Raw genomic sequence first — 27607 nt, forward strand, 5'->3', positions numbered from 1 at the left:
ATGAGTAAAGTATAGCTAAAAATATCATACACCCATGAATTATTTGGAAACGACTATCATAAATCAAGAGCAATAAGAAATGTTAAATGTACAAAACCAGGCTTCCCCAGTGGCTCAGCAGTAAAGAATCTTCCTGTATGCAGGAGATATGGGTTTGATCTCTAGGTCAGGAATATTACCTGGAGAGGACATGGAAACCCACTCCAGTATTCTTGCCAGGAAAAACCCCACGGACAGAGGAGCCTGGTGGGCTATGATCCATGGGGTTGCAAAGAGTTGGACATAACTGAAGTGACTGAGCATGCATACACATACAAACCACTCATAGCATCAGCTAAAACTGCAAATAAAACCATGCTTTCTTACCTGTTTTAAATATGAAAGAGACCACCAATATCTACCTAGCAAAACCACATCTATGAACCACATAACTGTACTTCCTTTTAAAAATATTTTGACAGCCAATAAAAGAAAGAGCAAGAGAATCCAGTTTGGATGCATTTAAAATAGAGTGTTAAGATATAATTGTCTAAATTTAAAGCATTGTCATAATAAGCCCAGAGTTTTCCTCTATCCAAATGGGACAGGTCCAAATGTGGATACAGTCACAGACATTTCAAATCATCTTCTAGTTCTCAGCCTTTCTGAGCAGATGCTGAGTGTCTAGAGTTTGTCTCACCTGGTGGCATAGTTCTTCCCACTGCCTCTGCAGAAGCTCCATGCGTTCGTTAAGGATGGAGATATCATCTTCACTAATGTAAGCACAGAGAGCCTTCTTCAGCACTGTCAGCTGTGCCAAGTCATCTGTCCAGCTCCCAACTGCGTTTTCTAATTCCTAGATTTAAAAAAAAAAAAAAAAGAAAAGCACAAAACTTTAATACCCATGGGCATCTGTCATCATCCATTTCTCAAGTGTATTTGAAATCCCCTCTTGATGTCTCTGTGCTTCCAGGTGGCACCTGGGAATGCAGCAAACGTGAGGCTCGGGTTTGATCTCTGGGTCAGAAAGATCCCCTGGAGGAGGGCATGTCAACCCTGTATTCTTGCCTGGAGAATCCCAAGGACAGAGGAGTCTGGCGGGCTACAGTCCATAGAGTCTCAAAGAGTTGGACACAACTAAAGCGATCTGTTAATGGCACTTGATGTCATTACCTTTCCATTCCATTCTATTTAAACACCCAAACTGGTATCTATTGGGTTGGTAAAAAAGTTCATTCAGGTTTTTCCATCAGATGTTATGAAAAAACTTGAATGAACTTTTTGGCCAACTCAACACTTTATTTGCTTCCTACATAATCTGATAATTTGCCAGGTTCTTCTGATATAGTACCAGGTTGCTTACAGAATCTTTCCTAACTGGAAATAAAGATCTATTTTCCACTTCACTGACGGCTTCTGATTGTCTTTCCTAGTTCAAGTTTCATCACCACATTGATCTTACTTACTTTTAAATCAGCTTCATAAAATCCTTTACCTTCATCTCAAGTGACCTATCATGTTTGTGCAATACTTTTTAAAAATCCAAACTACTAGATTTAATTCTCATCTTCTAACACTATCAATTGCTACAGACTTACTGATACACTGTAGCTAAAAAGATGTGTGGCTGGTATTTCAGTTCAGTTCAGTTCAGTCGCTCAGTCGTGTCCGACTCTTTGCAACCCTATGAACCGCGGCACGCCAGGCCTCCCTGTCCATCACCACCTCCCTGAGTCCACCCAAACCCTAGTCCATTGTGTCTGTGATACCATCCAACCACGGTGTATTACTTGATTTAAAATAATGGACTGAATATGTTTACTGCAGAAGAAGAGAGATTGTTCAGTTACTGGTAAAATATGTATTTTGTCCTTTCGGGGAATAATTTCAGGGAAAAAAAATCCATATAACAATATTTGAATGTTTTTTCAACAGTTTTTGCAATGCTTTGAACAGATGACTAGTTTTACAATTTGTATAGCTCTTGCTTTTTGCCAGCTGTTGATGTTTTTAGATTCCAGCTAATTTTGTTCATGAATAGAATATTTCACATGGCTTTTACCTTCTCTTCTGTCTCATCAAACCGGAGACAAGTTTCCAAAGGCAAAGGCAATTAACGGTAGCCTGAGGCTAACTTCTCAGGCAATTTAAGCAAACTAGGTTTTAGCCAGAATTTTCTAGGTAATTGCTTTGTTTTGCTGCTAAGGTGGTTTGGGGGAAAGAGTAGCAGAAAGCTGGACCGGACTGCATCCTTCTAATCTCCAAACTTAATAGCAGGGCGTGTTTGTAACTGTTGTGTATTTTGGGACACAAGGTCTCATGGTAACAGTGTTTGGCTGAAAGACCAAACCATCCTGGAGTATTAAATATGCAGCATTTCTGTTTATATCTGTAGTCATATTAAACTGCCATATCAATGTAAAGATTTTCTTCCTTTTATACCAATTTTCAACTCCACCCCAAACTCAAATATCAGATTTGGTGTATGGGTTTAAAAAAGAAACACCACCACCAGGGACCAACTCTCACAAACTCTCGGACTCCATTTTAGATGTTTGTGTGATAAAAATATAGCCCTTGGATTCAGGAAACTCTGATAATTACCAACTTTGAAAAGTTATGAAACTTCTAGCTGCTTCATTTTCCACATTTGTAGAAGGGAAATAACAGACTGTCCTCAGGAGCTTGCATTTGTGCCAACTGAGATAACACTGGTCAGTCATGGGCACACAGGAGTCCACTAAATGCCCATTCCTGCCTATTGAAAGTTTTCTTTAATCATTTGTCATAGATTTACAGTCACAGACTTAAATTTTCTTTAATCTTTGCACACTACTGACTTTACATCTCTAGATAATATTTCACTCCCTTATCATCCATGACATAAAGTATACTTCCTTTGTTTTTCCTAAATCTGCCTCTTTTCAAAGATCATCCTCACATTTTAATACTGAAGAAAAATTCTTATATCTACTCTTTTAATGATTTCTGGACTTCTTTAAAAATTAATCTTTCTTGGGACTTCCCTGGTGGTCCAGTGGCTAAGACTCTGAGCTCCAAATGCAGGGGACGTGGGTTCAATCCCTGGTCAGGGAACTAGATTCTACATGCCTCAATTAGAGATCCCATGTGCTGCAACTAAGATCTGGTGCAGCCAAATAAATATATAAATTTTTAAAAAATTAATCTTTCTTAAAGGCTTATGACTTCCTAGACAAAGTGAAGCAGAGAACTTCTGATCAAAATCCAAATCATTTATGTCTGTGTGAAGTTTTAAACAAAGTCACTCCAGTGCAGTAATTTACAAATGACTTGGAGAACATGAGGACATGTTTCATTGGAGGGAAAAAGCATCTTTAAAGATAACTTGGTTTTGATCTGCATATTGCTCAGCAGAGAACTGCTGTCTCGGCACTTGACTTCGCTACCCAGGAGTGAATGGAACAAATCCTACAGATTTGTTCCTACGAAATCATGTCGGTCTCAGTGAGCCCCCACTGCAGGGAGTGGTCTGTATTAGCTACTGATTGGCTTCCAAGTGCCATTTGAGGTGTTGATCATAATCTTTAAATTGATAGGGCCCTGAAGATACAAAGGACTGTGTGTCTCAATGCAGTAAGTGCAATCAGCTACCTATAGTTCCTGTTTTTCTTATAGATAAGAGCCTAGAGAGCAGGTTGTGTTTCTCCAAGGACCATGGTCTACAGAATTTCCATGTTGCCGAGGCTCACTCTTTTATATGTGAACTAGACTCTTCTGCTGAATGACTGTCCAGTGTGAACGGTTTAGAAGGATTGTCTTTATTGCTCTTAAACTAGGTTTTAAATGTCTTTTAATGTTGCATTTTATATTTTTATTGACTCACTCCTGGTAATCCATCAACTAGTCTATAATTTCATCAACTGCAATGAATCAATAAGCAAGTTTCATCAGAGCTACCTGTCCTAATGCAAGATAACAGAAACTTGCACCTACATGTAGACAGTTACAGGAGCTCAATTGAATTATGCTTTCAAAGGCATCACACTAGAAGCACAAGAAAGTGGAAGTGTTAGTCACTCAGTTGTATCTGACTCTGCGACCCCATGGATCATAGCCTGCCAGGCTCTGTCCATGGAATTCTCTAGGGAAGAATACTGGAGTGGGTAGCCATTTGCTTCTTCAGGGGATCTTCCCGACCCAGGGATCGAACCCTGGTCTCCTGCATTGCAGACAGATTCTTTAAATCTGAGCCACGAGGGAAGCCCAGAAGCACAGGTAGGTGACAGTTAAAAGCTTAGTCCAGTGGTTTACCTTGCAGCACATCTGCTCTGCGTGGAGCTCTTCATGATGATCTGGGAGAGGCTGGGAAAGCCTCTTTTTGAAAGTTCGTAGTTTCTCCAGAGAATCAGCTATTCCATTCTCACATTTTTCCCAGTCCTAGAATGGGCAGAGAAAGAAATTTTAAGGAAGAGGGAGTTAGAAAACAAGAAAAACTCTTCTCAACTCCCTAAGAATGGATTAAAGTTACACTGATGACTACTGCAAAGGCGTCCATATCCATAGCCATGGGAGTCAGCAGCAGAAGAGCTGAGTTCTAAATTTTTCTCATTATCTGCGTGACTTCAAGTAGGTGAGGCGCTATGTCTCAGTGTTCCTTACGAAAACCGAAATAACACAAATTCTCAAAAATTGCGGGAGAATGCAAGGAAATGATTGGTGTCAAGATGTCAAGCACAATGTCCAGAATATTATGAGTTTTCAAAAATGTGTTCTGGATCCAAATCTGTCTACAGAGGTAAGAGTATAAACACACTACTTTGCCTCTTTCCTAAATCCACCCATTACTGCACTCAGGTCTCCATTATCTCAACACACTATAAGGGATAGAAAAGAGGATATGGAATCTCTTTCAGAGTGAAAATACATATTAGGTAAGAGAATTTGATATGAAATGTACAAGTAATATAAACCTGGCTCTGATTCAATTCAATACATAAACAGTATGAACTAAAAGCAAAAAAAGTAGAAGAAAGAGAATTCAAAAATTTTAAATGTACATCTTATATGTCAGTACTGATCAGTACTCTGAAGGAGACTGTAACAGGTAAAAGAGGTAGAGTATTGGGACCTCCCTGGTGGTCTAGGGGCTAAGACTATGCTCCCAATGCAGGGGGCTCAGGTTTGATTCCTGGTCAGGAATTAGATCCCGCATGCCACAGCTAAAGGTCCGCATGCTGCAACAAAGATTGAAGATCTAGCAACTAAGACCCAGAGCAACCAAATTAATTAATTAATTAAAAAAAAAAAAAGAGGTAAGAGCATGGTGGTAAGGAATGTGGTAGATCTCTAGGTGCTGACAAAAGAAAGCATACATGCTGTGGTTGTGTTTCAGAATATTCCACACCAAAGGTAACAAAGGTTATCTTTAGGAAAGGTACTAGGATTTGGATTTGAGTGGTGGTGTCGTGTACGGGAAATTTCATTTTTTTTTAACTCTCTGTACTTCAGTTCTTACCTGAATTTTTTTTCAGACACATGACTTCTTGGGTAATTAAAAAAAGAAGAGTAAAAGAAAAAAAAAAAAAAGAGAGAGAGAGCAACCATGATGGAGACCTGATTCTTTACGGCACCCTGTCTACAAATAGCCCACATCTGGGGTCTCTGTGCCAATTAAATTCAACTCAACAAATCTCCTTATGTTTGTCTGATATGCCACACTCCTGGCCTCCCGTTCTCCTCCCACAACTTAAATTACTGAGCTCCAGAGACAACTTGAGTCGTTTTTAGTCATCAGCCTAGTGCCAAATCCTGCCACATTTCTCTTCACATTATCCTTTTGACTGTCTTTCATCACCAGTCTTTTCCTGTTTGAGTTCTTTCTATCTTTTCTCCTGATGCCTTATTTTCACCATAGCAACACACAGTTGCTATTTCAACTGTCTTCTCTGAGACATAATGGCCACCTTACCTCCTTGCTCATAATGTCTTTTGGTTTCTAAATAAACTGACAGTTTGGCCCAACATTTTCATTTTTTAAAAAAATTCCTTTGGGGAACTTCTTAGAGTATATAACCACATTCTTTCTTCCCATTCACCAGAAAGAACAAAAACAAAACCCAAAAGTCCCAGCTGTCTGTTTTGGACAGAATTGCGCCAATTTCCCTTTATTAAAATATCTTGGTGTTCCCAAGCTATGCATAGTTCATCAACACTAAGCACAGTCAGGGCAGGTAACAGACCCTCTTTCTGCTTAAGCTGAACAACATTCTCAATGAAATCATCTCACACACTGAAATCTCTCAACACGTGGACAAGAAATGTTCATTGACCTAAAAAGAGAAAAGGGCAGCTTTTTATTCTTCATAACAGAATTAGGAGATAATAGTGAAGGTGGTAAACACACAGGGCATAGAATTATGATGACTGTATTTTTGGCGTATTCACTCAGCATTCAATTAAAAGCAAAAATAGGTAAGCATCATAGCTGTGGTGAAAAGACACAGTAAAATGAGACTGTATAAAAATTAAAATTTAGCTCCATAAATTCTTTCTTAGGTAAATAGGATCTAATGTATGATCCAAAAATAAAAAATACAACTTTAGCAAGAGAATAAGGATTCCCCTTTCCAAAGATGGATTAGATTCTAAAGCTATAACTGAGAGTTTTACTAAAGGAATTACAAGGAAATAACTAAATGTTATGGTCTGTAAACATTTATCAAAGCAGATATTTTATATGCCAACGAACAAGACAGGCAAGGAAAGCAAATGAAATGACTCAGTCATCTCATCTCAGTAAGTCTTAGAAATGTGTCCAAAAGTCAATCACAAATAAAGAAAAAATATATGATTAACATGCTCTCCACAGAATGATTTACAGTGTTTTTAATCCTTTCCTGAAAGCCAAAAAAGAAGAAAAAAGAATTAGGCATATTGTATTACTGATGAATTGTGTTGTGTGCAAATAATGATTCTCTAACATGTGTTGGGTGGCATTTTTGATTCATTGCTTCCTGCACAGAAGGTAATATATTATTCAATAAAATTCAGCAGAAAAAAAAAATGAGTGTGCAAACATTAAGTATTCAGAGAAAAAAAACAAAATGTGTTTTATTAACTTTATTATTATTACCTTTGATCCAAAAACGGACAGGCCAAATTTAATAAATGATCTCATTAAATAAAGTGTTGGTGATTATCAACGTATATAAAACTTTGGTATTTAGCCATGTTTGGTTTCAAAATGTTAAGAATATCAACAGTAATTGCCATCATTTGTTGAGTACTCAGTATGTACCAAGTACTTTGATATATAATTCACTTTCATTGCTTCATTAAATCTTCACAATGTCTTATGAAAGAGATGTGATCATACCCACTCTACAGATTAGGAAACTGAGGCTTTGATAGGTTGAGTTCGCCAGGTTACCTCATTTCTTATGGTTTTAACTTGGGTTTATCTGAGTTTAGAGCCCCATACCTTCATTCAACTGCTGATTTAATTGTGTCTTATGCAAAGAATTGGAAAGTGAGGGAGAAAAGCACATTGTGGGAGGCCTGATACATCTACATTTCCCTAAACTTTCTGTATGATCAGCATGCTGTCTGTATCCAACTACAGGCTTAACATACCTCCTGGAGATTTTATCTTATAGCAACTTGCTTGGATAAGCTAAGATCAAATCAAGAGTGTCTTCTTGGATAGTTTTCCCCTGCTATAAAATAAGAGATATCAATCTCGAAAACCACTTTAGGGTCTTAGATTAGGGAGAGGAATCTGCTCTTTGCATTCTTTCTGGATTTATAAAGTCATCTCATGGCTTCTGGCTTAGCACTGGCCATGAATCAAGAGTTCATCACTTGGACAGTCTTTTTAGTTTTAAAACTACTTTGTTGGGGGATTTTCCTGAAAGACAAACTGCTGAAGATTGGGAAACTTTTCCCGTTCAGGCAAGACAGGACAAAGCCTTAAATGAGACACAGGGGATCAAAATACTGCAAGGTCTGATATAATGATCGCAAGGTCTGATATAATGATCAGTATTATTTGATTCATAGGATAACGACATTGAGGAAGAAGCACAACTATTATGAGGGCATTTTAAACCACATGAGACCCATAGGAGGGAAGAGCTGAATTTACCTGCAGCAAGCCGGCCAGTTTTTTCTTCTGCTCCTCCAGACACACACTTGCTGACTTCCATTTCTCTTGGATCTCAGCGAGTTCGGCCTGCAGGGCGGCCTCAGCCCCACTGTCAGCTGAAAGCAGAAGCTGCTTGCCAGCCTCCATGGTGAGGATGTAGCTGCCCTGTTGCCGCAGGAACACTTTTTCTTTGAACTGAAAGGAACCGGAGATTTTTTACTTTCTCCTTCTTTTCTTCACCATATCCCCATTATAAGTGCTTTTAAATAATCCTAAATTTCTGCATCCATAACATGCCTTCTTTCTTCCCCCACAGCTTTACTGACCCTATACTCTGGGCCTGAGTGAAGCAACATATAAATAAATGAGAATTCCAGACAGGGCTGTTTCTGTTGCCAACCTTTAAACACAGTCATGATGCAACAGGAAGACTTCTCTATGAGACTGATGCAGAGAGACACAGAGGGATGTCTGACCCACGTGGAGGGCATAGCAAGGCTTCTTCAAGAGGCAAAAGCTTCATGAGTCTTGAAAGACACAGGGACACAACCAGATGAAGAAGGATCTGGTGCGATGAGGGCCAGGAGTCAGGGAGAGAATACCTTCTGCACAGAGAAACGAGGACAGGCAAACTCACTCAACAGGATAAATCATGAGGAGTTCAGGACACTGGACTCAGCTGTCAGTGGCTGCAGCATAGGATGTCTATAAGTGAGTGGTGAAGATAAGGCAAGACCAGGCCTTAAAGAGGAGGCTGATTTTTATAGTAAAAGTGACTGAGATTCATGGAAGAGTATTAAGCCATCAGGTAGAAAATGGAGTGGAAGAAGGTCATATATCGGATACCCTAAGACACATTAGGGTTTCTCTGGTGGCTCCGTGGTGAAGAAACTGCCTGCCAATGCAGGAGATGTGGGTTCGATCCCTGGGTCAGGAAGATCCCCTGGAGAAGGAAATGGCAATCCACTCCAGTATTCTTGCCTGAGAATTCCAAGGACAGAGAAGCCTGGTGAACCACAGGACTTGGAGTCCAAGAGTGAGTCAGACATGATTTAGAGACTAAACAACAACAACAAAGATAGGTTAGGAAGCACTTGCCTATCTAGGGAAGAAATCATGATCATTTAATCTAAGGCAGCAGCAGCTGGGATGAAGACTTGAGGGATATAAGATGCAAGAAGCATGAGAAAAAAGAAGAGTAGAGCTCTAGAAGGACTCTAGCATTGCTGATGGATATAGACCATGGATATAGACCAGTGATGACATTTCCTTGGGTTGGGCACATGGAATGGATGGATGGAGAATGGTTGGTTCAGGGCTCACAGGCACTATTGGAACCCACCAAGTATATTATGTCTGTGATGCAGATAAAGCTAAAAGGCGGCTGGTCACATGAGTTGGATGTGACCGGAAGATCCAAAGTGACCTTTCTCTGCTGGTAGGGAGTAGCGGAAGCCATGTGTAGAGATGAGGTTTCCCAGAGAAGCGAGGGGGAGACAGGAAGCAGAGAACGACCTTTAAGAAAGAGGAGCCCACAAAATATACTGGGAGGGACCGATGACAGGATGAGGAGGTCTCTATTTAAGAGGCTGGAGTCCCAAACTCCCAGGTGGTGAAAGTAAGGGGAATGGACAGACAGCCCACCCAGGACTGACCCTTCCACCTTTCCTGGAATATTTAGGGTACATGTTTAAACGACTCATGAGTAAAACATGTATTATCAACACCAGGCTTTCCTCTGCTTGCCATCGTATTTCTATCCAGGCTGGGACTCACTGAGCTGCCTAGAGGGCTTTGGGGGTGAAGTGCAGGCAGTCTGTGAAGAAGCTGGGACTTTCACTGTTAAATATGGACTCTGTAATGGATCATTTTGTACATTTCTGTGGACATTTGAGAACAAAGCTTGTCATCATTCCAGTGTCACTCTAGAATCCTGAAGAACCGGGGTTAGGGTAAAGCATGCGGCAAAAATGCAGAAGAGGTTTAAAAACAGCCCGCTTTGCACCTTACCTGCACTTGATCAAAGAGGGCTCTTGCTTGCTGCAGTGGTATCCGGACACTCCCCAGGCCACTCACGGGCAGACAGGACACCTCCGCCAGCCATTTACGGAGCTTTTCTGCCATCTCCCTGTAGCGCTGCCACTGGCGGATCTGGCTGTCGATGATGCCTCGCCTCTGCTGGGCCCGGCGGATCACCCCCTGCCACTGATTACTGAGAAGGGTCAATTTCAGGTTGAACTCATCCCTGGTGAAGAAATAATTACATAAGGAAAACCATCGTTATCCTGATGGAAGTGTTGTGAAAGTGTTGGCTGCTCAGTCATGTCCGACTCTGCGACCACCTGGACTGTAGCTGGCCAGGCTCCTCTGTCCATGGAATTCTCCAGGCAAGAATACTGGAGTGGGTAGCCATTCCCTTCTCCACGGGATCTTCCCGACTCAGGGATCAAACCCGGGTCTCTTGCACAGAAGGCAGATGCTTTACCATCTGACCCACCAGGGAAGCCCTATCTAGGATAGAGGTTTTCATATATCATGCTATGATCTACTATCAGGTCTATTGAATGTAATTTAAAAAATTGATAAACAGTTAAACTATCAGTCCACCAGGACTTCCCTGGTGGCTCAGATGGTAAAGCGTCTGCCTACAATGTGGGAGACCTGGGTTCAGTCCCTGGGTTGGGAAGATCTCCTGGAGAAGGAAATGTCTACCCATTCTAGTATTCTTGCCTGGAAAATCCCACGGATGGAGGAGCCTGGTAGGCTACAGTCCATGGGGTCGCAAAGAATCGGACATGACTGAGTGACTTCACTTTCACTTTATCAGTCTGCAAACACTGAGTGTCAGAACAGGTGGACATATCTGTAAGGTCACTGTCATTCACTCGGAGTGCGTGAGAAGGCATAGAACACAAGGCAGCAGCTTCAGTTGGCATGTCCGGGGGTCATTCCCATCACAACGTACGCAGCGTGTGACAGCATATTATGTATGCCACAGCAGGAGAAAGTGAGGAGACCAGCTTATTTACAGCCTCTGTCTCCAGCTACAATTATAAACCACTTTGGATGAACGAAACTGCGTTGTTTTAGCTAGAATCACAAACCACTTAAACAAAACTATGTTGTTTAAAAATACTTAGAAAACTGTACTCCATAAACTCTCACTATTCCCTCACAATAGACAGCTCTAATCTTTAGCAAATTATTTCACATTCCAAAAAATCCCTTCTACATTTTAAGCCCAACTTTACCCATTCTTAGAAAAATGTAAACCATCTAGTCATCATTTTTGAATAATGGTTGTCTATATACTTAGAGACATTAAATTTTATTTATGCTTTCTCAATATCAGGCTGACTAACCTCAGAACTTTTAGTTGCTTCTTTCTACCTCTGTGTTTCCTAACTTTAAAAAATGTTGGTAGTTTTTTGTTTTTTTTTTTTAATTATGTTTTCTTTAGCATCCAACTGTGGTTCTAGAACTGGTTTGTCCAGTATCAAATAGACTGGGTTTCTTTGTAGATTATAGTGCTAGTCACATGTTTTAGTACTAAAGTGTAACATTACTTGCTCTTCCTCTCTCTTACTCATTATGCTTTTCTTTCCTCTTGCAGATGGATTCTAACCTGAATTAGATTTACTATTCTGGAGTCCTATATTCTTGATATATTACCTAGGGCTACTATACACTTGGGTTTCCCTGGCAGCTCAGACAGTAAGGAGACTTGAGCCATGGGTTCCATTTCTGGGTAGGGATGATCCCCTGAAAAAGGGAATGGCTACTCACTCCAGGATTCTTGCCTGGAGAACTCCATGGACAGAGGAGACTGGAGGCTACAGTCCATGGGGTCACAAAGAATTGGAAATGACTGAGCGACTAACACACACTAAAAACTGATTTTGTAACCAAATGTGTTATTAAGTGTTTCTGTTTTTGAAAGAAAATTCTGATGTTTATAATCTACTTGCAATAGAACTAAATATGATGAATTAAAAAATTAATAACAAACTGTCAATGTTTGCAACCAGTGAGTGTGTCAGAATACGTGGACATGGCTGTAAGGTCAAATGTGATGAATTAGGTTCATGACACTTCCTTAAAAGGTGCAAGTGTCCGTCATCTCTGACAGCGTCTAACTCCAGGACTTGAGGATGTTCTGTAAAAATGAATAGTACCATACATATTGCTTCCCTATCAGCTAGCATCCAGGGTCTCTCTGGAGCCTCCTCTTCACTTTGTAGAACCAAGCTGTCCGGAACTATCTGACAGCATGAGGAACTACTCAAAACATGACACTTGGCTCAGCGCTGAACCTGAACTCTCAAAAACAGAACGTATAAGCGAACCTTTAAAGCACAACACATTTGTAATCTAGGACCTCCCTTATTTGTCAACATGCTCTCGCCTGAATTTTTTTTTTTTTTCACTAGCAACTTTCAAAACTATCCTCGGGTCCAATCCTCATGTTTTCATCTCCTTGGTGTTTTTCCCTGCTAACATTTAAAATTTAATAGATGTTGGCTTGCACATGAATTTTAAATTTTATTTTACTTAATGATGTTAGCTTTTATAATATTGTTACAGAGAAGGGAGGATAAAGCAAAAGATAAGTTAATTGTATTTGAATATGTCTTATTCTAAAGGCCTTAAATTCTCAGTTAAGCTCACATTTAAGTTTGGCTTCCTTAGAATAGAATAAATATGGCATCATATTTTGCTGTTCCAAGTTTAACCATGAAAATCTTTCACGTACTTCCAAAGAAATATCCACTTAAGACTAAAATTGGTTCCAAAACATGCAAAGAAAAAACCACACACACACTCTTAATCAAAATAATGACTTATTTTCTACATTTTTTTGGGGGGGGAACTAAGTTAATGATAATCACAACTACTGGTCCTAATTATGGAAAAGACATACAAATCTGATAAAAGAAATGAGGTTTGTATTCCAAATATCACCATGGAAAATTGATTGGGTAGAGTAAATATTGTTCTTAGGAAAGGTAACATAGGACAAAGCTGTCAATTCACATGCCATAAATCAAAAAAGGGGCTAGATTTTACCTCTGCATTTTTAATACAGAGATACTTTGTTAAGTAATAAAGAGAAAGCAGGGTTTCAGACTGAGTGTAATCTGACTTAAGGTAGCAAACCATTTTCAAATCATGGTAAGGGAAACCTGGCTTTTCCTGAGTAAAAACCAGGTACATGAGGGCTAGGCTTGATTCTGTTGCTACTTAGTTATGTGACCTTGGTCAAATGAATTCACGTTTCTGGGCCTCAATTTTTCATTTGTAAGTAACAGAGATAGTCTAGTGACCTCTGTGCTCCTCTGAGGAATAAAATTTCTGCAACTGTATGAGAATATTACCAGCGTCTGTTGATACATCATTGACACAATTCATTCTGATCTATTTTAATTTCAGTCTCCTACAGGCGACTAGCAAAGGTTGGCTAGGTGATTTCCAATTACTCTATGTCCTTCATATAACACAACAGAGGTTCTTTAAAAGGCTTCAATACTCAGTCATTTCAGAGGTTCAGACAAGTCCTTCCTCCAATTACTGAGGGTCCTTTGCGGGACACTTGCTTTAGGCATATGCTCTCTAATTTGCTCAAAGAAAATGACTAATTTGCTGGAAGCTTTCTTTGTGATAAAATATCAAAGATCCTACCTGTCATCAACTTGACCTTGTTCTAGAAGATGCTGTCCATCAAAAATGATTGAGTGCAAAATCTGCTGACGGCTGAACATCTCTGCTTGAAACAACTGTTATTTAAAAAAAAAAAAAAGGAAAAACATAATTTAGAGTTCCTAATTTTAGTGACCAGTTCTCCAAAAACTTTCCAAAAATTCTGGTTTAAGCAAGACTATGAAAAACACTTCCAGATGAATCAGCCGGTATTAATATAAAAAATCCTGCAATGTGAGAACATTTTTAAAACTATCTGTTAAGATAAACTTAAAGATACAGTTTAGTTTTTGTCTACTAAGACCAAGTGACTAAAAGTAGAATTATGTTTCCTTTCTTTCTTTCAAAATCACCCAATAAAGTTAGTTAATACATAATTTGTATTCTGGTTTATTTTATATGCAGAATACGGTCCATTTTTAGACAGAATAGTGCTAAAACCTTTTAAAAAGTTGAAGAATGGGAAAAAATCCACCATTTTTTATAAACTCACTGTTTTCAATTTAGCTTAGTTAATAAAACTGTTTCACCACTAAAAGGCTTTCAAATTTTCACTGTTTTTTAAATAGGTTTATTGAGACAGAATTCTATATCATATAATTCACTTGATTAAAGTGTACAATAATTTTTCTTATATTTACAGTTATACAACCATCACCACAATCAATTTTAGACTATTTCATAATCCCCTCCCAAAGCTCCATACTCATTAGCAAGTTTCCAGCTTTTAGCTTTTCTCTGCCTTAGGAATCCTGGAACTCCATTTGTGTGTATTTCATAAACACATGAAGCAACTTAGTTACACCAGTAAACAGCAAAATAGAGACTAACAACAAATTGATTAATTTGCTTTCTGTATCTAATTCTCTCTAGATGTTTCTTGAGGAAGAATTATAGTGCAATTTGATCAGGGAGTACACTGGGAGATGTTTGGTAGCTTGACTTTCTAGTATAAAATATGTATGTGCTTTTTAAAGAACTCACAAATTTAATTTATTAAAGATTTTGACCAAAGTGTAATCTCTAAGCAACTAGCCTTGGCAATATTATTGTAGTCTGTAACTCACTTGGAAATTATCTTACCATAATTCTGACATGATACCTCGCAGGGTATTGAAGCCTGTCCCATGCTTATAACCAACCACGCTTTTGTGATTAAGATATCAAAACTTCAAGCTTAAAAAAGAAGACAAAAACAATGCATGCATTCGAGCTGACTCAGCGCACAGTATAGGACTTCCTTCCACATGGCATTTTGCAGCATCTTCCAAAGGCCTAGCACTAACTAATAAAGGCCTAGCCAAAACTGTAGTGGCTTAACTTACCTCATGAGCTCTCTGCTGCTCCAGAAGATGCTGATAATTGCCTGAAATCTCTACTGCTAACTTCTGTTCCGTTTGAACTAGGAATTCCATCCATGTTTCACATTTTTCCAAGAAAGTCTGATGTTGTAGCAAAAATGACTGTAACTTACTGACAGAACGAAAGAAAAAGAATGTCGATGTTGCTGCTTTTTTCTTATGCCTGTAGCACATAAAGCTAGATTAAATATTCTTTGCCTCCAATTCTAATTTGGCCTCTACAAAGTTCTCACATTAGGTAGTACAGGGTTTTAAAAACTAAAATTGAAGAAAAATGTTTTAATGATAAAATTATATATCTTTCACATATTCTTATATAAAAGCTTTATTTTTTGATTAAAACATTATTCAGTACATTCAACATGGGAAACCGTATCACAATTTGAGTTGCCCACTTTTAGTTCAAATTTTGTATCACTGGAAAGATAGAATGTATAAATATACACAAATCATGAACTTATCTCTAAGGATATTTCAGAGTGGCCAAAACACCTCTGGGTTACGCTACCTGAATCTTTCTGTAGTCTGGGAGGAGATCAGAGACCAGTGACGATTCAGATTCTGCATCCTTTTGATTTCTTTATCGTTCAGGGGCAGCCTGTATCCAAGCTCATTCAGACGGTCTAAATCTGGGACCATGCTGCTGAATTTCAGCATCTGTCCCTGAAAGCAATATGCAAAAGTAGGTTTAGCACCGCGGTCAGAAAAGGCAGAGGGCTTTCAGAGTGGACAGTGAACTTCTGATTTCAGGGAGAAGCTGGTCTTTGGACTCCTCTGCATTCCTAGGCACCCACTTGCAATCTCCAGAGTCGCAAAGAAAGCAAGACGGCATCTCCCCATCAGCTTTCAGCGCTGCTGCTGCTTCTGCTGCCAGCTACTCACTGTCCTTTACTGAACGCTTAGTTTACATGTGTTATTTACTTGCATCATTTACCCATCAGTAAGTCTTGCTTGAACTGATAAAGGATGAAAATTGTGTTGATGACTGGAAAAAACTTATTTCCTACCCTTTATATGTCATTTATCCGTATTAATCTGCTTCATTATTATTTAATAATAATAGTTATAGCAGTAATAGCTAACATTTATTGGGCCCTTATAAACTGTTGCAAGAGCTTTACAGATAATAACTCATTTTATCCTCAAAACTATTCCAAAAGCTAAAAACCACTACTATTTCTGATTACAACAAGAAATACGAGGCACAGACTCTTTAAGGAAATTGCTTATGACCACCCAGCTCATGAGAGAGCCAGATAAGCAACACTTGATGCGTTCTCCCTGGATAGAACACAACTCACTTGAGATCTGAAATTACCATGTGTCATCTCAAGAGCTTCAACTTTAGTTTCTTGACCCCAACCCCAAAGTTGGTGAGACTCAACTGAGAAAGCAGTTTATGCTTTCTGGTCTCTTTTTTCTCCCCACACACAGGACAAAGCTGCCTGTTCTGGTTTTCCTGTGGGCCTTCTTAACTCCATCGAGGAAATTGGCTATAGGAAGAAGAAAAGGTCAGGCCACCTTTGGCTGTGTGTGTTTCCAAGTTATGAGCTCTGCAAAAGGCTCATAACCCTGAGAGAGAATAAATCTTTCCAACTGTCGAAGCCAAAAGCAACCTATTAGATGCCAGAATTTCCACAGGTACGTATCAGCAGTGAACAAAACTGACATGGTGAGTAAGACACTATTCCAACAGAGGAGAGAACAGTAGTCACTTAATTTCATGAACATCATTAGAAGATGCAATGAAACTCTGAAGAAAAAGAACAGAGGGTCTAACAGTGTATCACTGGGGGGGCCTGATCATGGACAGAAGGAGAGGCTTTCTGAGGGCGCCATTGAACAAAAGGACCAGGAGCTGATTCCTTTTGGTGGGCATGGAGTTGGTGGGGATAAGGAATGAATTCCAGGATGAAGGAAGCCAGAGCACATCTTGCCCAGATTGCTGGGAAACCCTGCAGCTCCCACGTGGCTGGAGAGTGAGATGGACAGTGGTGAAGATGAGATTCTTAGGAGGGTGGGAGCTGGGTATTTCTGGTCTTGATACTTCACCACATCTTTGTCCTGAGAGCAATGGGAACCCACTGAGGGTTTAAGCAGAGGGACAATATAATAATAAAATGGGCATGTCTACTGTATTATTTTACTTACTTTAAAATAGTTCATAATTAGGTAAATCTCTGCAAAAGAAAAAGATCATTGTAGCACTATGGGTTGGAGGGAGAGAGAGAGATTCAAGGAGGCCCATGGAGGCTGAAGCTTGGCCTTGGCCCCTGAGAGAGAGACTGGGCAACTTGAACTAGGAGTGGATGAAGGTAGCGATGAAGCCGAGAGGTTTAAGGACACTGACGGAGGTCGTGGGCTAGGTGGAGCAGGGACCAGAGGGAGGAGGAAGAAGAGTGAGATGGAGACACAGCACTGCTCCTGGGGTCCCCCAGCACAGACCACGACATCTGCTGTGCTCCCAGACATCACTCCTCTCAAGAGAACAGAAAAGCACAGCCGGCAAGAATTCTCTTGGGAACAAACGGTAGGCTTATGTCAGGAGTTTTGAGTTACCCTTAAGACTCTGAGGATAAAAGATAGACCTGGGGGACTTGCCCGGCACACCAGTGATTAAGACTCTGCGACTTCACTGTAGGGGGCATGGGTTCGATTCCTGGTAGAGGAAGTAAAATCCCACGTGCACAAGCTTGGCCAAAAGAAAAAAAGAAGCAGCAGCAGAAGCTAGATCTGGGACAAGGATTTGAACACACTTACCTTCAGCTCCTCCATCCTTTCCTGGATGGTCGAGAGGTCAGATGAGTGGCTAGGGTCCTGCCCTTGTAGTATTTCTTCAGCTTCTACTATCCAGGTCTCCAAAGCTTCTAAACTCTTGGTAAAGGTTTCATAGTCAAGAACGCCAGCCTTTGTTTCCACAAAAGAAAATTGGTATTTAGAAATCTAGTGAAAGGGCAAGTGGATGTTAAAATTATTTTTCATATTCTTGCATCAAATTGCCATTCTACAGATGTCATTTCTAAAAAGACAAGGTTGCTATGATCTACACTTTCTTCTTTGTATTAATGTAATTTTCCTCAAGCTTAGAATTACTTCTATGTACCATTAATTAACCAATTAAAGTTTTTTTTAAATACATCATCAAGAGAGATATATTGATTCTTGCAAAAGCTTATGTAAACATGAGGGTTAACATTAAAATTACTTAATATTTATTAACTGAACACATTTTACCATGGGACAAATCACTGATTTCAGGGCAAAATTACATGGTAGAGAACAGGGCGAGAATCCCAGCTTTCCTTGACCCCATTGGAACTTTCAAATTTATTTATTTTCAAATTTTTTGATCTTGAAGGAAGCATTGTTTTGATGACGAAAGTTCTCCTTTTCCTGTTTATGCCCAGGTTTTATAGGATGCCTAACTCATAACACCCGCTGAATATAAGCTCTGTACCTGTAACACAGCCTGCTGTTTGCAGAGAGCCTGTTCTAGGGCATGTAACTGTTGACTCAAAGAGAGCCAATCGGATTGAATGGCTGATGCTGCCGAAGCATCCACTTGTTGCTTGAGTTGCCCTCCCAGCTCATGAAGAACTACAAGAGAATCCTGAATCGGCCCCAGTCCTTTGAGGAGGTCCTACAGAAGATGAAAATATGCTCATCATGAAACAACAGGTTAAGTGTACTCATTATTGTAAAAAATTACAGACACTCATTCTTACTTGTCCAATTACTACACTAAATAACCTCCCCCTGCGGGGGTTGGGGGGGGGGGGACGAAATCAAGAATTGAATTCTATTTTTAAAAACGTGTGTATTAACATAAAAAAAGTGCTATTCTGATTATAAAAGCCACATAGGTTCCTTGTAAGACATGGAGGAAATGCAGAAAAACTTACATAAAGAAGAAAAAAAAATTATCTACAAGTAGAGGCAATAACTAGAAATATTTTGGCAGTTTTCTTTTTTTTTTTCCCTTGCCTCTTCATGTAATTGATGTCAAGTTGAAAGTCCAGTGCTACATTTTACCTTCCAGGACTTAATATTAGACACTTAAGGGAGGAGCCGTCTGTGTGGTCACGCCATAGTGGTTAGAGAAGCCCCTCCCTGGCGGGAGGGCTCGGAAGCCTAGGTATGGCTCTGTGAGCAACAGCAAGAGCGGACTCCATTCTTTTCCGCGGCATCTCTGGCCTCCACGTTTTGTGGGACCCTCGTATATGCTCCAGATTATAAGCTGGTGGAAATTCCCTGTTTCAGTTTCCATCTACCACTTAGGGGTGACAACTGACTGGTTCTTCTACCTGTTGCTGATGACTCACAGATAGATGGAAAGAGCAGAGCCTGCCTGGGGACTTCAGTGAGAGAGGTAAAACAAAGGACAGCTTTAATCCTGACAGAGAGATGAGAAAATTCACGGCCATCATTTGGCGCACTTGACTGTAAAAGAAGCATCTCTCAACTCAGGAGGACTGAAAATGGAAAATGACAAGTCTCATAAAGATGAGCTATGTGGAAAGAGAAAAAAAAAAGCACTGAATTAACTTCACGGTAAAACTTAAACTCTAGCTTTCAAGGGATTATTCATTTTTCATGTGAAGGCCTTAGAATGAGTTGAACTTTTATTTATGTGTTTTTTATAATCTGCCTAATTCTAATAAACTCATTTGGGAAAGTTTATAAGAAGGTCTTTGAAATAAGTTCATTAAAATAAAGACAAACGGGGTAAACAGTAAGAGGCATGTGATAGATGAAACAAGAGGAGAATAATTTCTGAAAACTTTAAGTAGGTTATTGGCAGCTGCAGTGAAAAAGAGAAATATTAAAAAGCTATTAAAAAGAAGTATACTCATAAATCAGGAAAGACTTCTTCTTCCCATTAAGTTCTTAGAAGAAATTATTGTGTTGAGGCTTACATAAGAGATAATGGCCCTAACTGGACAATAGCTTTTTAACAGTGGATTTTTAAAAGATGTAACATTACTCTTCATATGGTCATTTCTTATATTGACCATCTTTGTAAAAACACAGAGATCCTAAGTCTTTCACATGGACTGTATTCCATTAGAAAAAAAATGGGAAAATGACTCTTTAAAAAGAAAGCAATGGGAGGGGATCTCTTTAACTCTGATACATGTGCAACTGTGTTCTGAAAACCTAGCAGGCTCTCTGATATTGGAAACAATCATTTGTGGAAAGCTGTTCCACATAGAGCCAGAACGAAAGCTTGCACACAGCAGCACTTGCCCTGCAAAAACCTGGGGAGTCCAAGCCTGGCAAGCTGAGATAGTTCTTGACCATACATTGCAATCTTGGATCCAGGTGGCAACTTCGTCATCACCGATGTCCTTGTCGGTGGCTGCCTTCAAGAACTCGCTGGTTCGTTCCTCCTGCTGTTGAACTGCAGCGGCACACTGTTTGGAGTAGTCCTTGTATCGCTGCCAAAGCTGAAGCAGGGCCTTGCTGGCACGCAGCTGCTCAGCAATCTCTTCCAGCAAGTTATTCCATCTGGAAATGATAGCCAACACTCATGGGTTGATTCCCACCTCTCACCAAATGCTGTGATTTGCTATTTTATTTTTCATGATCCTGGTTCATGTGAATATGGAAATAATGCAGATGTCTCATTTCTATTTAACGTAATAAAAAGTAACATTTCACACACATATTTCAAGGATAGATAGTAGAAGAGGGGTCAATCTCGGGGTATAATGCAGTTATAATTCCTTTCTAAATGTTTTCACTGCTTGTGTGTGTGTGTGTGTGTGTGTGCAATCATAGACCGCCAGGCTCCTCTGTCCATGCAATTTCCCAGGCAAGAATAGTGGAGTGGGTTGCCATTTCCTTCTCCAGGAGATCTTCCCGACCCAGGGATCGAACCCAGGTCTCCCACACTATAGGCAGATTTTTTACCAATGAGTCACCTGAGAAGCCCCATTTTCGCTGCCTTTGTTTCTCCTTAAACTCATTTTGTGAAAATAAAAACAGTAATAGAATAGAGCCTATAAGGCTCAAGTTCAAAATGCTAGGGTTTTAATTATATCATTATTTATAATTAGATTGTGATATAAATAATGAGCAACACTGTAAAACCAGCATATTCCATACCTCATGTTGACTTCTTTTAGTGTATTAGTAAGAGTTTCTGTCACAGGTGGGTGACATTCTTTTAAAAGTTGATTGGTCACAGAGCCAAATTTCTGCAAGCTCTTTTCCTGTTTTTCTAGATCATCTTGAAGATTCTGCCCAAAGAAAAGGCCACAGATGACATGACAAGGTCTAAAAGTTCTAATGACCAAATTTTAAAGTAATATAGCTGTTTTCATACAATATGAAAATATGCACATACAAATGCATAAACTGTGACTTTTGCCCCAATGTTTTATAAGTTTCCTTTAGATAATCATTTTTTTATGAGTTTGTTCTTTTGGGTGCTAGGAGGGACTCTTAACAATTGAGCCTTGGAGTGGGATGGGTAATTCTGCCAGGAAAGTTCACACAGGGAGCCCCTGTCCATCATCCAGGAGGAAGCCGGGGGGCTGGTGGGCATGCAACCTGGCACATCATGGGTCTCTTTGCTGCTCAAGATCAAAGTCCAGATATGTATTCTATTACTTACCAAGAGTTGTACTATCAGAAACTTCTGATAATGATAGTTTAAGATATCATAGCTTTCCTGCTTGTTCAGTTGCTTCAGTTGTGACAGTCTGACTGTTTGTGACCCTGTGGACTGTAGTCCGCCAGGTTCTTCTGTCCATGGGATTCTCCAGGCAAGAGTGGGTTGTCATGCCCTACCCCAGGGGATCTTCTCCACCCAAGGATCAAACCCGAGTCTCCTGCATCACCAGCATTGCAGGCAAATTCTTTACCCACTGAGCCACCCAGGAAGCCCCATAGCTTTTCTGAGTACTATCTAAGTTCTAGCTCTGAGTGTTCTTCCTTGCGGAGAATCTTTATTACACAGGCTCTAGGCTTGGCGGAGTCTTCTACCAAGAACCAGTGAAGAAGGATATTTCCCAGGAAATGCTGAAGTGACAGATTCAGTTCTTAGGAAAACTCCTCAGGTAAACCAGGCTGCAAAAATCCAGCCCTACCTGACACTGCTTTCTGGTTGCCATCAAATCAAATTACATGAGGAATAGACCCTGAGCCCTTTCATATCTTAAGACAGAAGAGATGAAACACAGAGGAGGCAAAATTAAAAGGTACTTCTCCTCAAAGGTATAAAATGTGTTTTTAAACTTAGTATTCTTAAAATATGTTTTAATGATTCACTTAGTATTCTCAAAATATGTTTTAATGATTCTTAGTATCTGCAACAATTATTTAAGGTTTAATGTAATTATACATATTCACTTCATCCTTCCTGCCCACCTGCCTCACCTGAAAAAAGGGCATTCTCTTAAGCAAGTCTACATATCAGATCAGCAACATATAAACTTTGATGGCCAAGTGAGGGATGTGGGCCGAGGTAAGGAGGGGCCATGTTCGGCTCTTGCTGACCCCTCATCCCTGAGGCCTGCCAGGCCCATGCCACTGGCTGCACTATTCAGCCAGGGAGAAAGGTCAGTAGCAGGCGAAGAGTGTCCAGTGCCCAGGAACATAGGGGATGAGGGCAGCAATCAATTGAGGGCAGCGGCCCGAGTGAGCAGATTGTGCTGTTAAGTCCAACAACAGCCATGTCCCTCTGGATGAAGGACATGATAATAGACACACAGGAAACAAAGCCGCAAGTGCTAGAAAACGGGGATTATGTGTACGCGTTGGCGAGACCACTGACATTCTGCGGAATGCAAAGAAAATAACTTAATGGTTTAAAATGTTACTCTTTTGCTATTTTTCTTTCTGTGTTCTTTTAAATCCCTTAGACTATGTTTAGAAAAGCAGGATTAAAAAAAGAGAACGGGAAGACATAAAAGGCAGTGATAATAGATACAGAAGATTGATTTGGGTATAAAGTCATTTGATAAAATACATCCATCAGGATATTTAATTTAAAAAAATCATTTAGCTATATACCAGCTATTCCAAAATCTGGTATCCCCAGGGAAGTTTGATTATGTAACAAATAAAGCAAGTAAAACTAATTTGAATATTTTGAAAATAATTAAATGCAAACAATACAGACCAACATTTCAGCAGGATGTCTGAATTTGTTGACTTTTTAAAAAATTTCTCTAATTAAAAAGAATGCTAAGGATGGGGTCAATTCACTCCTTACCTGAAGATTGTCCACTTGAACTTGCACAGCTTCTAAAGAGCCAGTGAGCAGACAGAATCGAGAAAGAGAGTATCGGGCCTCCATGAGGCAACTGTTTAGCTCATCAAACGCCACTTTATGGTGGCTCCACTGATCAAGCACAGATTTCAACAGGATCTTGAGTTGGCCAACCTTTCAGAAGAGACAGAGACTTCTTATAATTGCATACTATTTTACATGATAAAGTATACATTCCTTTGATGGAAAAGACATTAACATTTAAAAACTTCACTGGGGTTTCAGGCATTGCAAGTAAACTCAAATTTAAAAAAATATACATTAAAACAAAAAGTTATAAAATATGTTTTTAAAGTAAAAATGTAGCAATGTTGAAATTTAAGCCTTTCATGTATGTGATCACATAGTTAAATTAAAATGCTTAGAAAGGTTACACATATAACCTTGACCTATGGCATCAGTTCAGTTCAGTTCAGTTGCTCAGTCGTGTCCGACTCTTTGCAACCCCATGGACTGCAGCATGCCAGGCTTCCCTGCCTATCGCCAACTCCTGGAGCTTGCTCAAACTCAAGTCCATTGAGTCGGTGATGCCATCCAACCACCTCATCCTCTGTCATCACCTTCTCCTCCTGCCTTTAATCTTACCCAACATCAGGGTCTTTTCAAATGAGTCAGTTTTTTGCATCAGATGGCCAAAGTATTGGAGCTTCAGCATCAGTCCTTCCAATGAATATTCAAGACTGATTTCCTTTAGGATGGACTGGTTTGATCTCCTTCCAATCCAAGGGACTCTCAAGTCTTCTCCAACACCACAGTTCAAAAGCATCGATTCTTTGGTGCTCAGCTTTCTTTATGGTCCAACTTTCACATCCATACATGACAATTGGAAAAACAACAGCTTTGACTAGGCAGACCTTTGTTGGCAAAGTAATGTGTCTGCTTTTTAATATGCTGTCTAGGTTGGTCATAGGTTTTCTTCCAAGGAGCAAGTGTCTTTTAATTTCATGGCTGCAGTCACCATCTGCAGTGATTTTGGAGCCCAAGAAATAAAGTCTTGTCATTGTTTCCACTGTTTCCCAATCTATTTGCCGTGAAATGATGGACCAGATGACATGATCTTTGTTTTCTGAATGCTGAATTTTAAGCCAGCTTTTTCACTCTCCTCTTTCACTTTCATCAAGAGGCTCTTTAGTTCCTCTTCACTTTCTGCCATAAGGGTGGTGTCATCTGCATATCTGAGGTTATTGATATTTCTCCCCGCAATCTCGATTCCAGCTTGCGCTTCATCCAGCCCACATTTTTGCATGATATACTCTGCACGTAAGTTAAATAAGCAGGGTGACACTATATAGACTTGACGTACTCCTTTCTCAATGTGGAACCAGTCTATTGTTCCATGTCAGGTTCTAACTGTTGCTTCTTGACCTGAATACAGATTTCTCAGGAGGCACGTAAGGTGGTCTGGTATTCCCGTCTCTTAAAGAATTTTCCATAGTTTGTAGTGATCCGCACAGTCAAAGGCTTTGGCATAGTCAATAAAGCAGATGTTTTTCTGGAACTCTCTTGCTTTTTCTATGATCCAATGGATGCTGGCAATTTGATCTGTGGTTCCTCTGCCTTCTCTAAATCCAGCTTGAACATCTGGAAGTTCTCAGTTCATGTATTGTTGAAGCCTTGCTTGATGAATTTTGAGCATTACTTGGCTAGTGTGTGAGATAAGCACAATCGTGTGGTAGTTTGAACATTCTTTGGCATTGCCTTTCTTTGGGACTGGAATGAAAACTGACCTTTCCCAGTCCTGTGGCCACTGCTGAGTTTTCCAAATTTGCTGGCATGTTGAGTGCAGCACTTTCACAGCATCATCTTTTAGGATTTGAAATAGCTCAACTGGAATTCCATCACCTCCACTAGCTTTGTTCGTAATGATGCTTCCTAAGGCCCACTTGACTTCACATTCCAGGATGTCTGGCTCTAGGTGAGTGAACACACCATCATGGTTATCTGGGTCATAAAGATCTTTTTTGTATAGTTCTTTGGTGTATTCTTGTATAGTTTGTATAGGTGTATTCTTTGTATAGTTCTCTTAATATCCTCTGCTTCTGTTGGGTCCAAACTGTTTTTGTCTTTATCGTGCCCAACTTTGCATGAAATGTTCCCTTGGTATCTCTAATTTTCTTAAAAGAGATCTCTAGTCTTTGCAGTGATCACTGAGGAAGGTTTTCTTATCTCTCCTTGCTATTCTTTGGAACTCTGCATTCAGATGGGTGTGTCCTTCCTTTTCTCCTTTGCCTTTCGCTTCTCTTCTTTTCTCAGCTATTTGTAAGGCCTCCTCAGACAACCATTTTGCCTTTTTGTGTATTTTTTTCTTGGAGATGGTCTTGGTCACCACTTCTGTACAATGTGACAAACCTCTGTCCATAGTTCTTCAGACACCCTATCAGATCTAATCCCTTGAATCTATTTCTCATTTCCGCCATATAATTATAAGGGATTTGATTTAGATCACACATCAATGGTCTAATGGTTTTCCCTACTTTCTTCAATTTAAGTCTGAATTTTGTAATGAGGAGTTCATGATCTGAGCCTATAGTATGTATATATATATATATATATGTGTGTGTGTGTGTGTGTATATGTATATAATATGTATATATCATATATATTTATATAATATATATGTCACATATATATGTATATTATATATATGTATAAAAAGTGACAAAAGATCAATATATTTAGTACCACCATTTAGGAAACATATTAACTGAGTGTTTTAAATTCATTAACCCATTTTATCCTGGTAACAACCTTTGAGGTAGATGGAATCTTAACTCATCTTACAGATGAGGAAACTGAGGGTTGAAGAGGTGACTTAGACCTAGGTGTTAGCTGCACAGATAGGGACAGAGGTTGGATTCCAGTCTATCCTGAAATAGGGCTGACAAGATTGCTGATGGACTAGAGGTGGGTCTGAGAGAAAGAGAGGAATGAAGAACGACTCCAAGGGTTTCAGCCCATGCTATTGGATGGGTAGAGCTGTCATGAACTAAGATGGCAGAAAGCCTAGGTTTGTGGGGGACTGATGGGAGTTGGTTTGGGCAGGAAGTTTGAGATGTCTACTGGCCATGTGAGTGGAGACGCTGATAGAGGACTTCCTTCTGTGTCTGTCTCTGATTGAGTTTAGGGGAGAAGTTCAACCTGAGTATACACACTTGAGAACCATCTGTGCCTAAATGGTATCTATAGACCCAGAATAGATAAGATTTTTGAGAAAGGAATGTCCCTAATAATGTTAATTATAGGAAACATCTGAAGCTAGACTCTTTTTGAAAGGTTAACAAAGTGGACTTAACAGTATAAATACATGCTGTCTAGATTCAGCAATTATTTATTCAGTTACTTTACGAAAATCAAAGCCCACGTCACATTCACATTTGGACACAAGATGGTAAGCGCGGTCTTGGAGCCAACTCTCCACAAGCAACATTACCATGTGGTCTAAATTTGCCCAAGTTTGGTTGAGCTCCTGAAGCGTGCTCCTGACAATGCCAGAGACTTCTTCTTTCTTGTTCTGAACCAAAGCAAGTCCATTCTGCTCAATTTTCTCTACCTCTTTCTCTTTTGCTTTAATCAAGTCTTCCAGATCCTGAAAGATAAAGAAACAGTCACTTTAAATTACTCTATTATGGAACTCTGGGGTGCGCTGAAATTGAGCCATGATAGTCTCATATCCAAAAAGACCTTTTACTAATCCAAAAAGCTTATTGTTCTCAGGAGAGGGTCACCAGAAGGATACTTCTTCCTACACTTAAATTTTTAAAATTCTCCTTTCATTTCATGAGAGGTGAGTGCAATGTAAAAAATGCAAAATTTGATTACATAATAAATAAGGAAATGGCAATATGGAATTTTTTTCAAGAAGCTACAAGGAAAGAAATATATGTTGGACATGGTAACATGATTTATATCCTTAAATTCATTTATCTTGCTATTGGAAAAGTTTCACAGTCCTAGTCTCTGGAAAGAAATGCAAGAGAATGGTGTTCTGGACCCCAGTATCTGAGATTTAGTTCCACTTCTGTGACTATTAAGCTGAGCCACTTTGTGCAAGTGAGAAACTTCCATAGGGTCTCAGTCTCTTCAAATGAAAAAACCAGAGTCTCCATTAACTTCTCTTTCTCCCTAAAATACTCTGATTCAAGTGATTCAGAAAGGTTGTACGGGCTT

At 39.7% G+C, this 27607-nt stretch overlaps 1 protein-coding gene across 3 annotated transcripts in view; it reads right to left on the reverse strand.

The window, feature by feature from the left end:
* Positions 1–27607, reverse strand: part of SYNE1 (spectrin repeat containing nuclear envelope protein 1) — a 466580-nt gene that overhangs the window by 76508 nt on the left and 362465 nt on the right. For all 3 annotated transcript variants that reach the window (XM_061130284.1, XM_061130286.1, XM_061130285.1), the window contains 13 exons: positions 26871–27026; positions 23384–23554; positions 21271–21404; positions 20466–20670; positions 18620–18802; positions 17923–18069; positions 15671–15825; positions 15127–15274; positions 13784–13878; positions 10115–10349; positions 8105–8299; positions 4273–4398; positions 680–835 (listed from right to left, as the gene is read on the reverse strand). In XM_061130284.1, the coding sequence (XP_060986267.1) occupies positions 680–835; positions 4273–4398; positions 8105–8299; positions 10115–10349; positions 13784–13878; positions 15127–15274; positions 15671–15825; positions 17923–18069; positions 18620–18802; positions 20466–20670; positions 21271–21404; positions 23384–23554; positions 26871–27026 (2106 nt within the window). The remainder of the gene's footprint in view (positions 1–679; positions 836–4272; positions 4399–8104; positions 8300–10114; positions 10350–13783; positions 13879–15126; positions 15275–15670; positions 15826–17922; positions 18070–18619; positions 18803–20465; positions 20671–21270; positions 21405–23383; positions 23555–26870; positions 27027–27607) is intronic.

This window comes from Dama dama, chromosome 26, assembly GCF_033118175.1.
Source record: "Dama dama isolate Ldn47 chromosome 26, ASM3311817v1, whole genome shotgun sequence".
Lineage (NCBI taxonomy): Eukaryota > Metazoa > Chordata > Mammalia > Artiodactyla > Cervidae > Dama > Dama dama.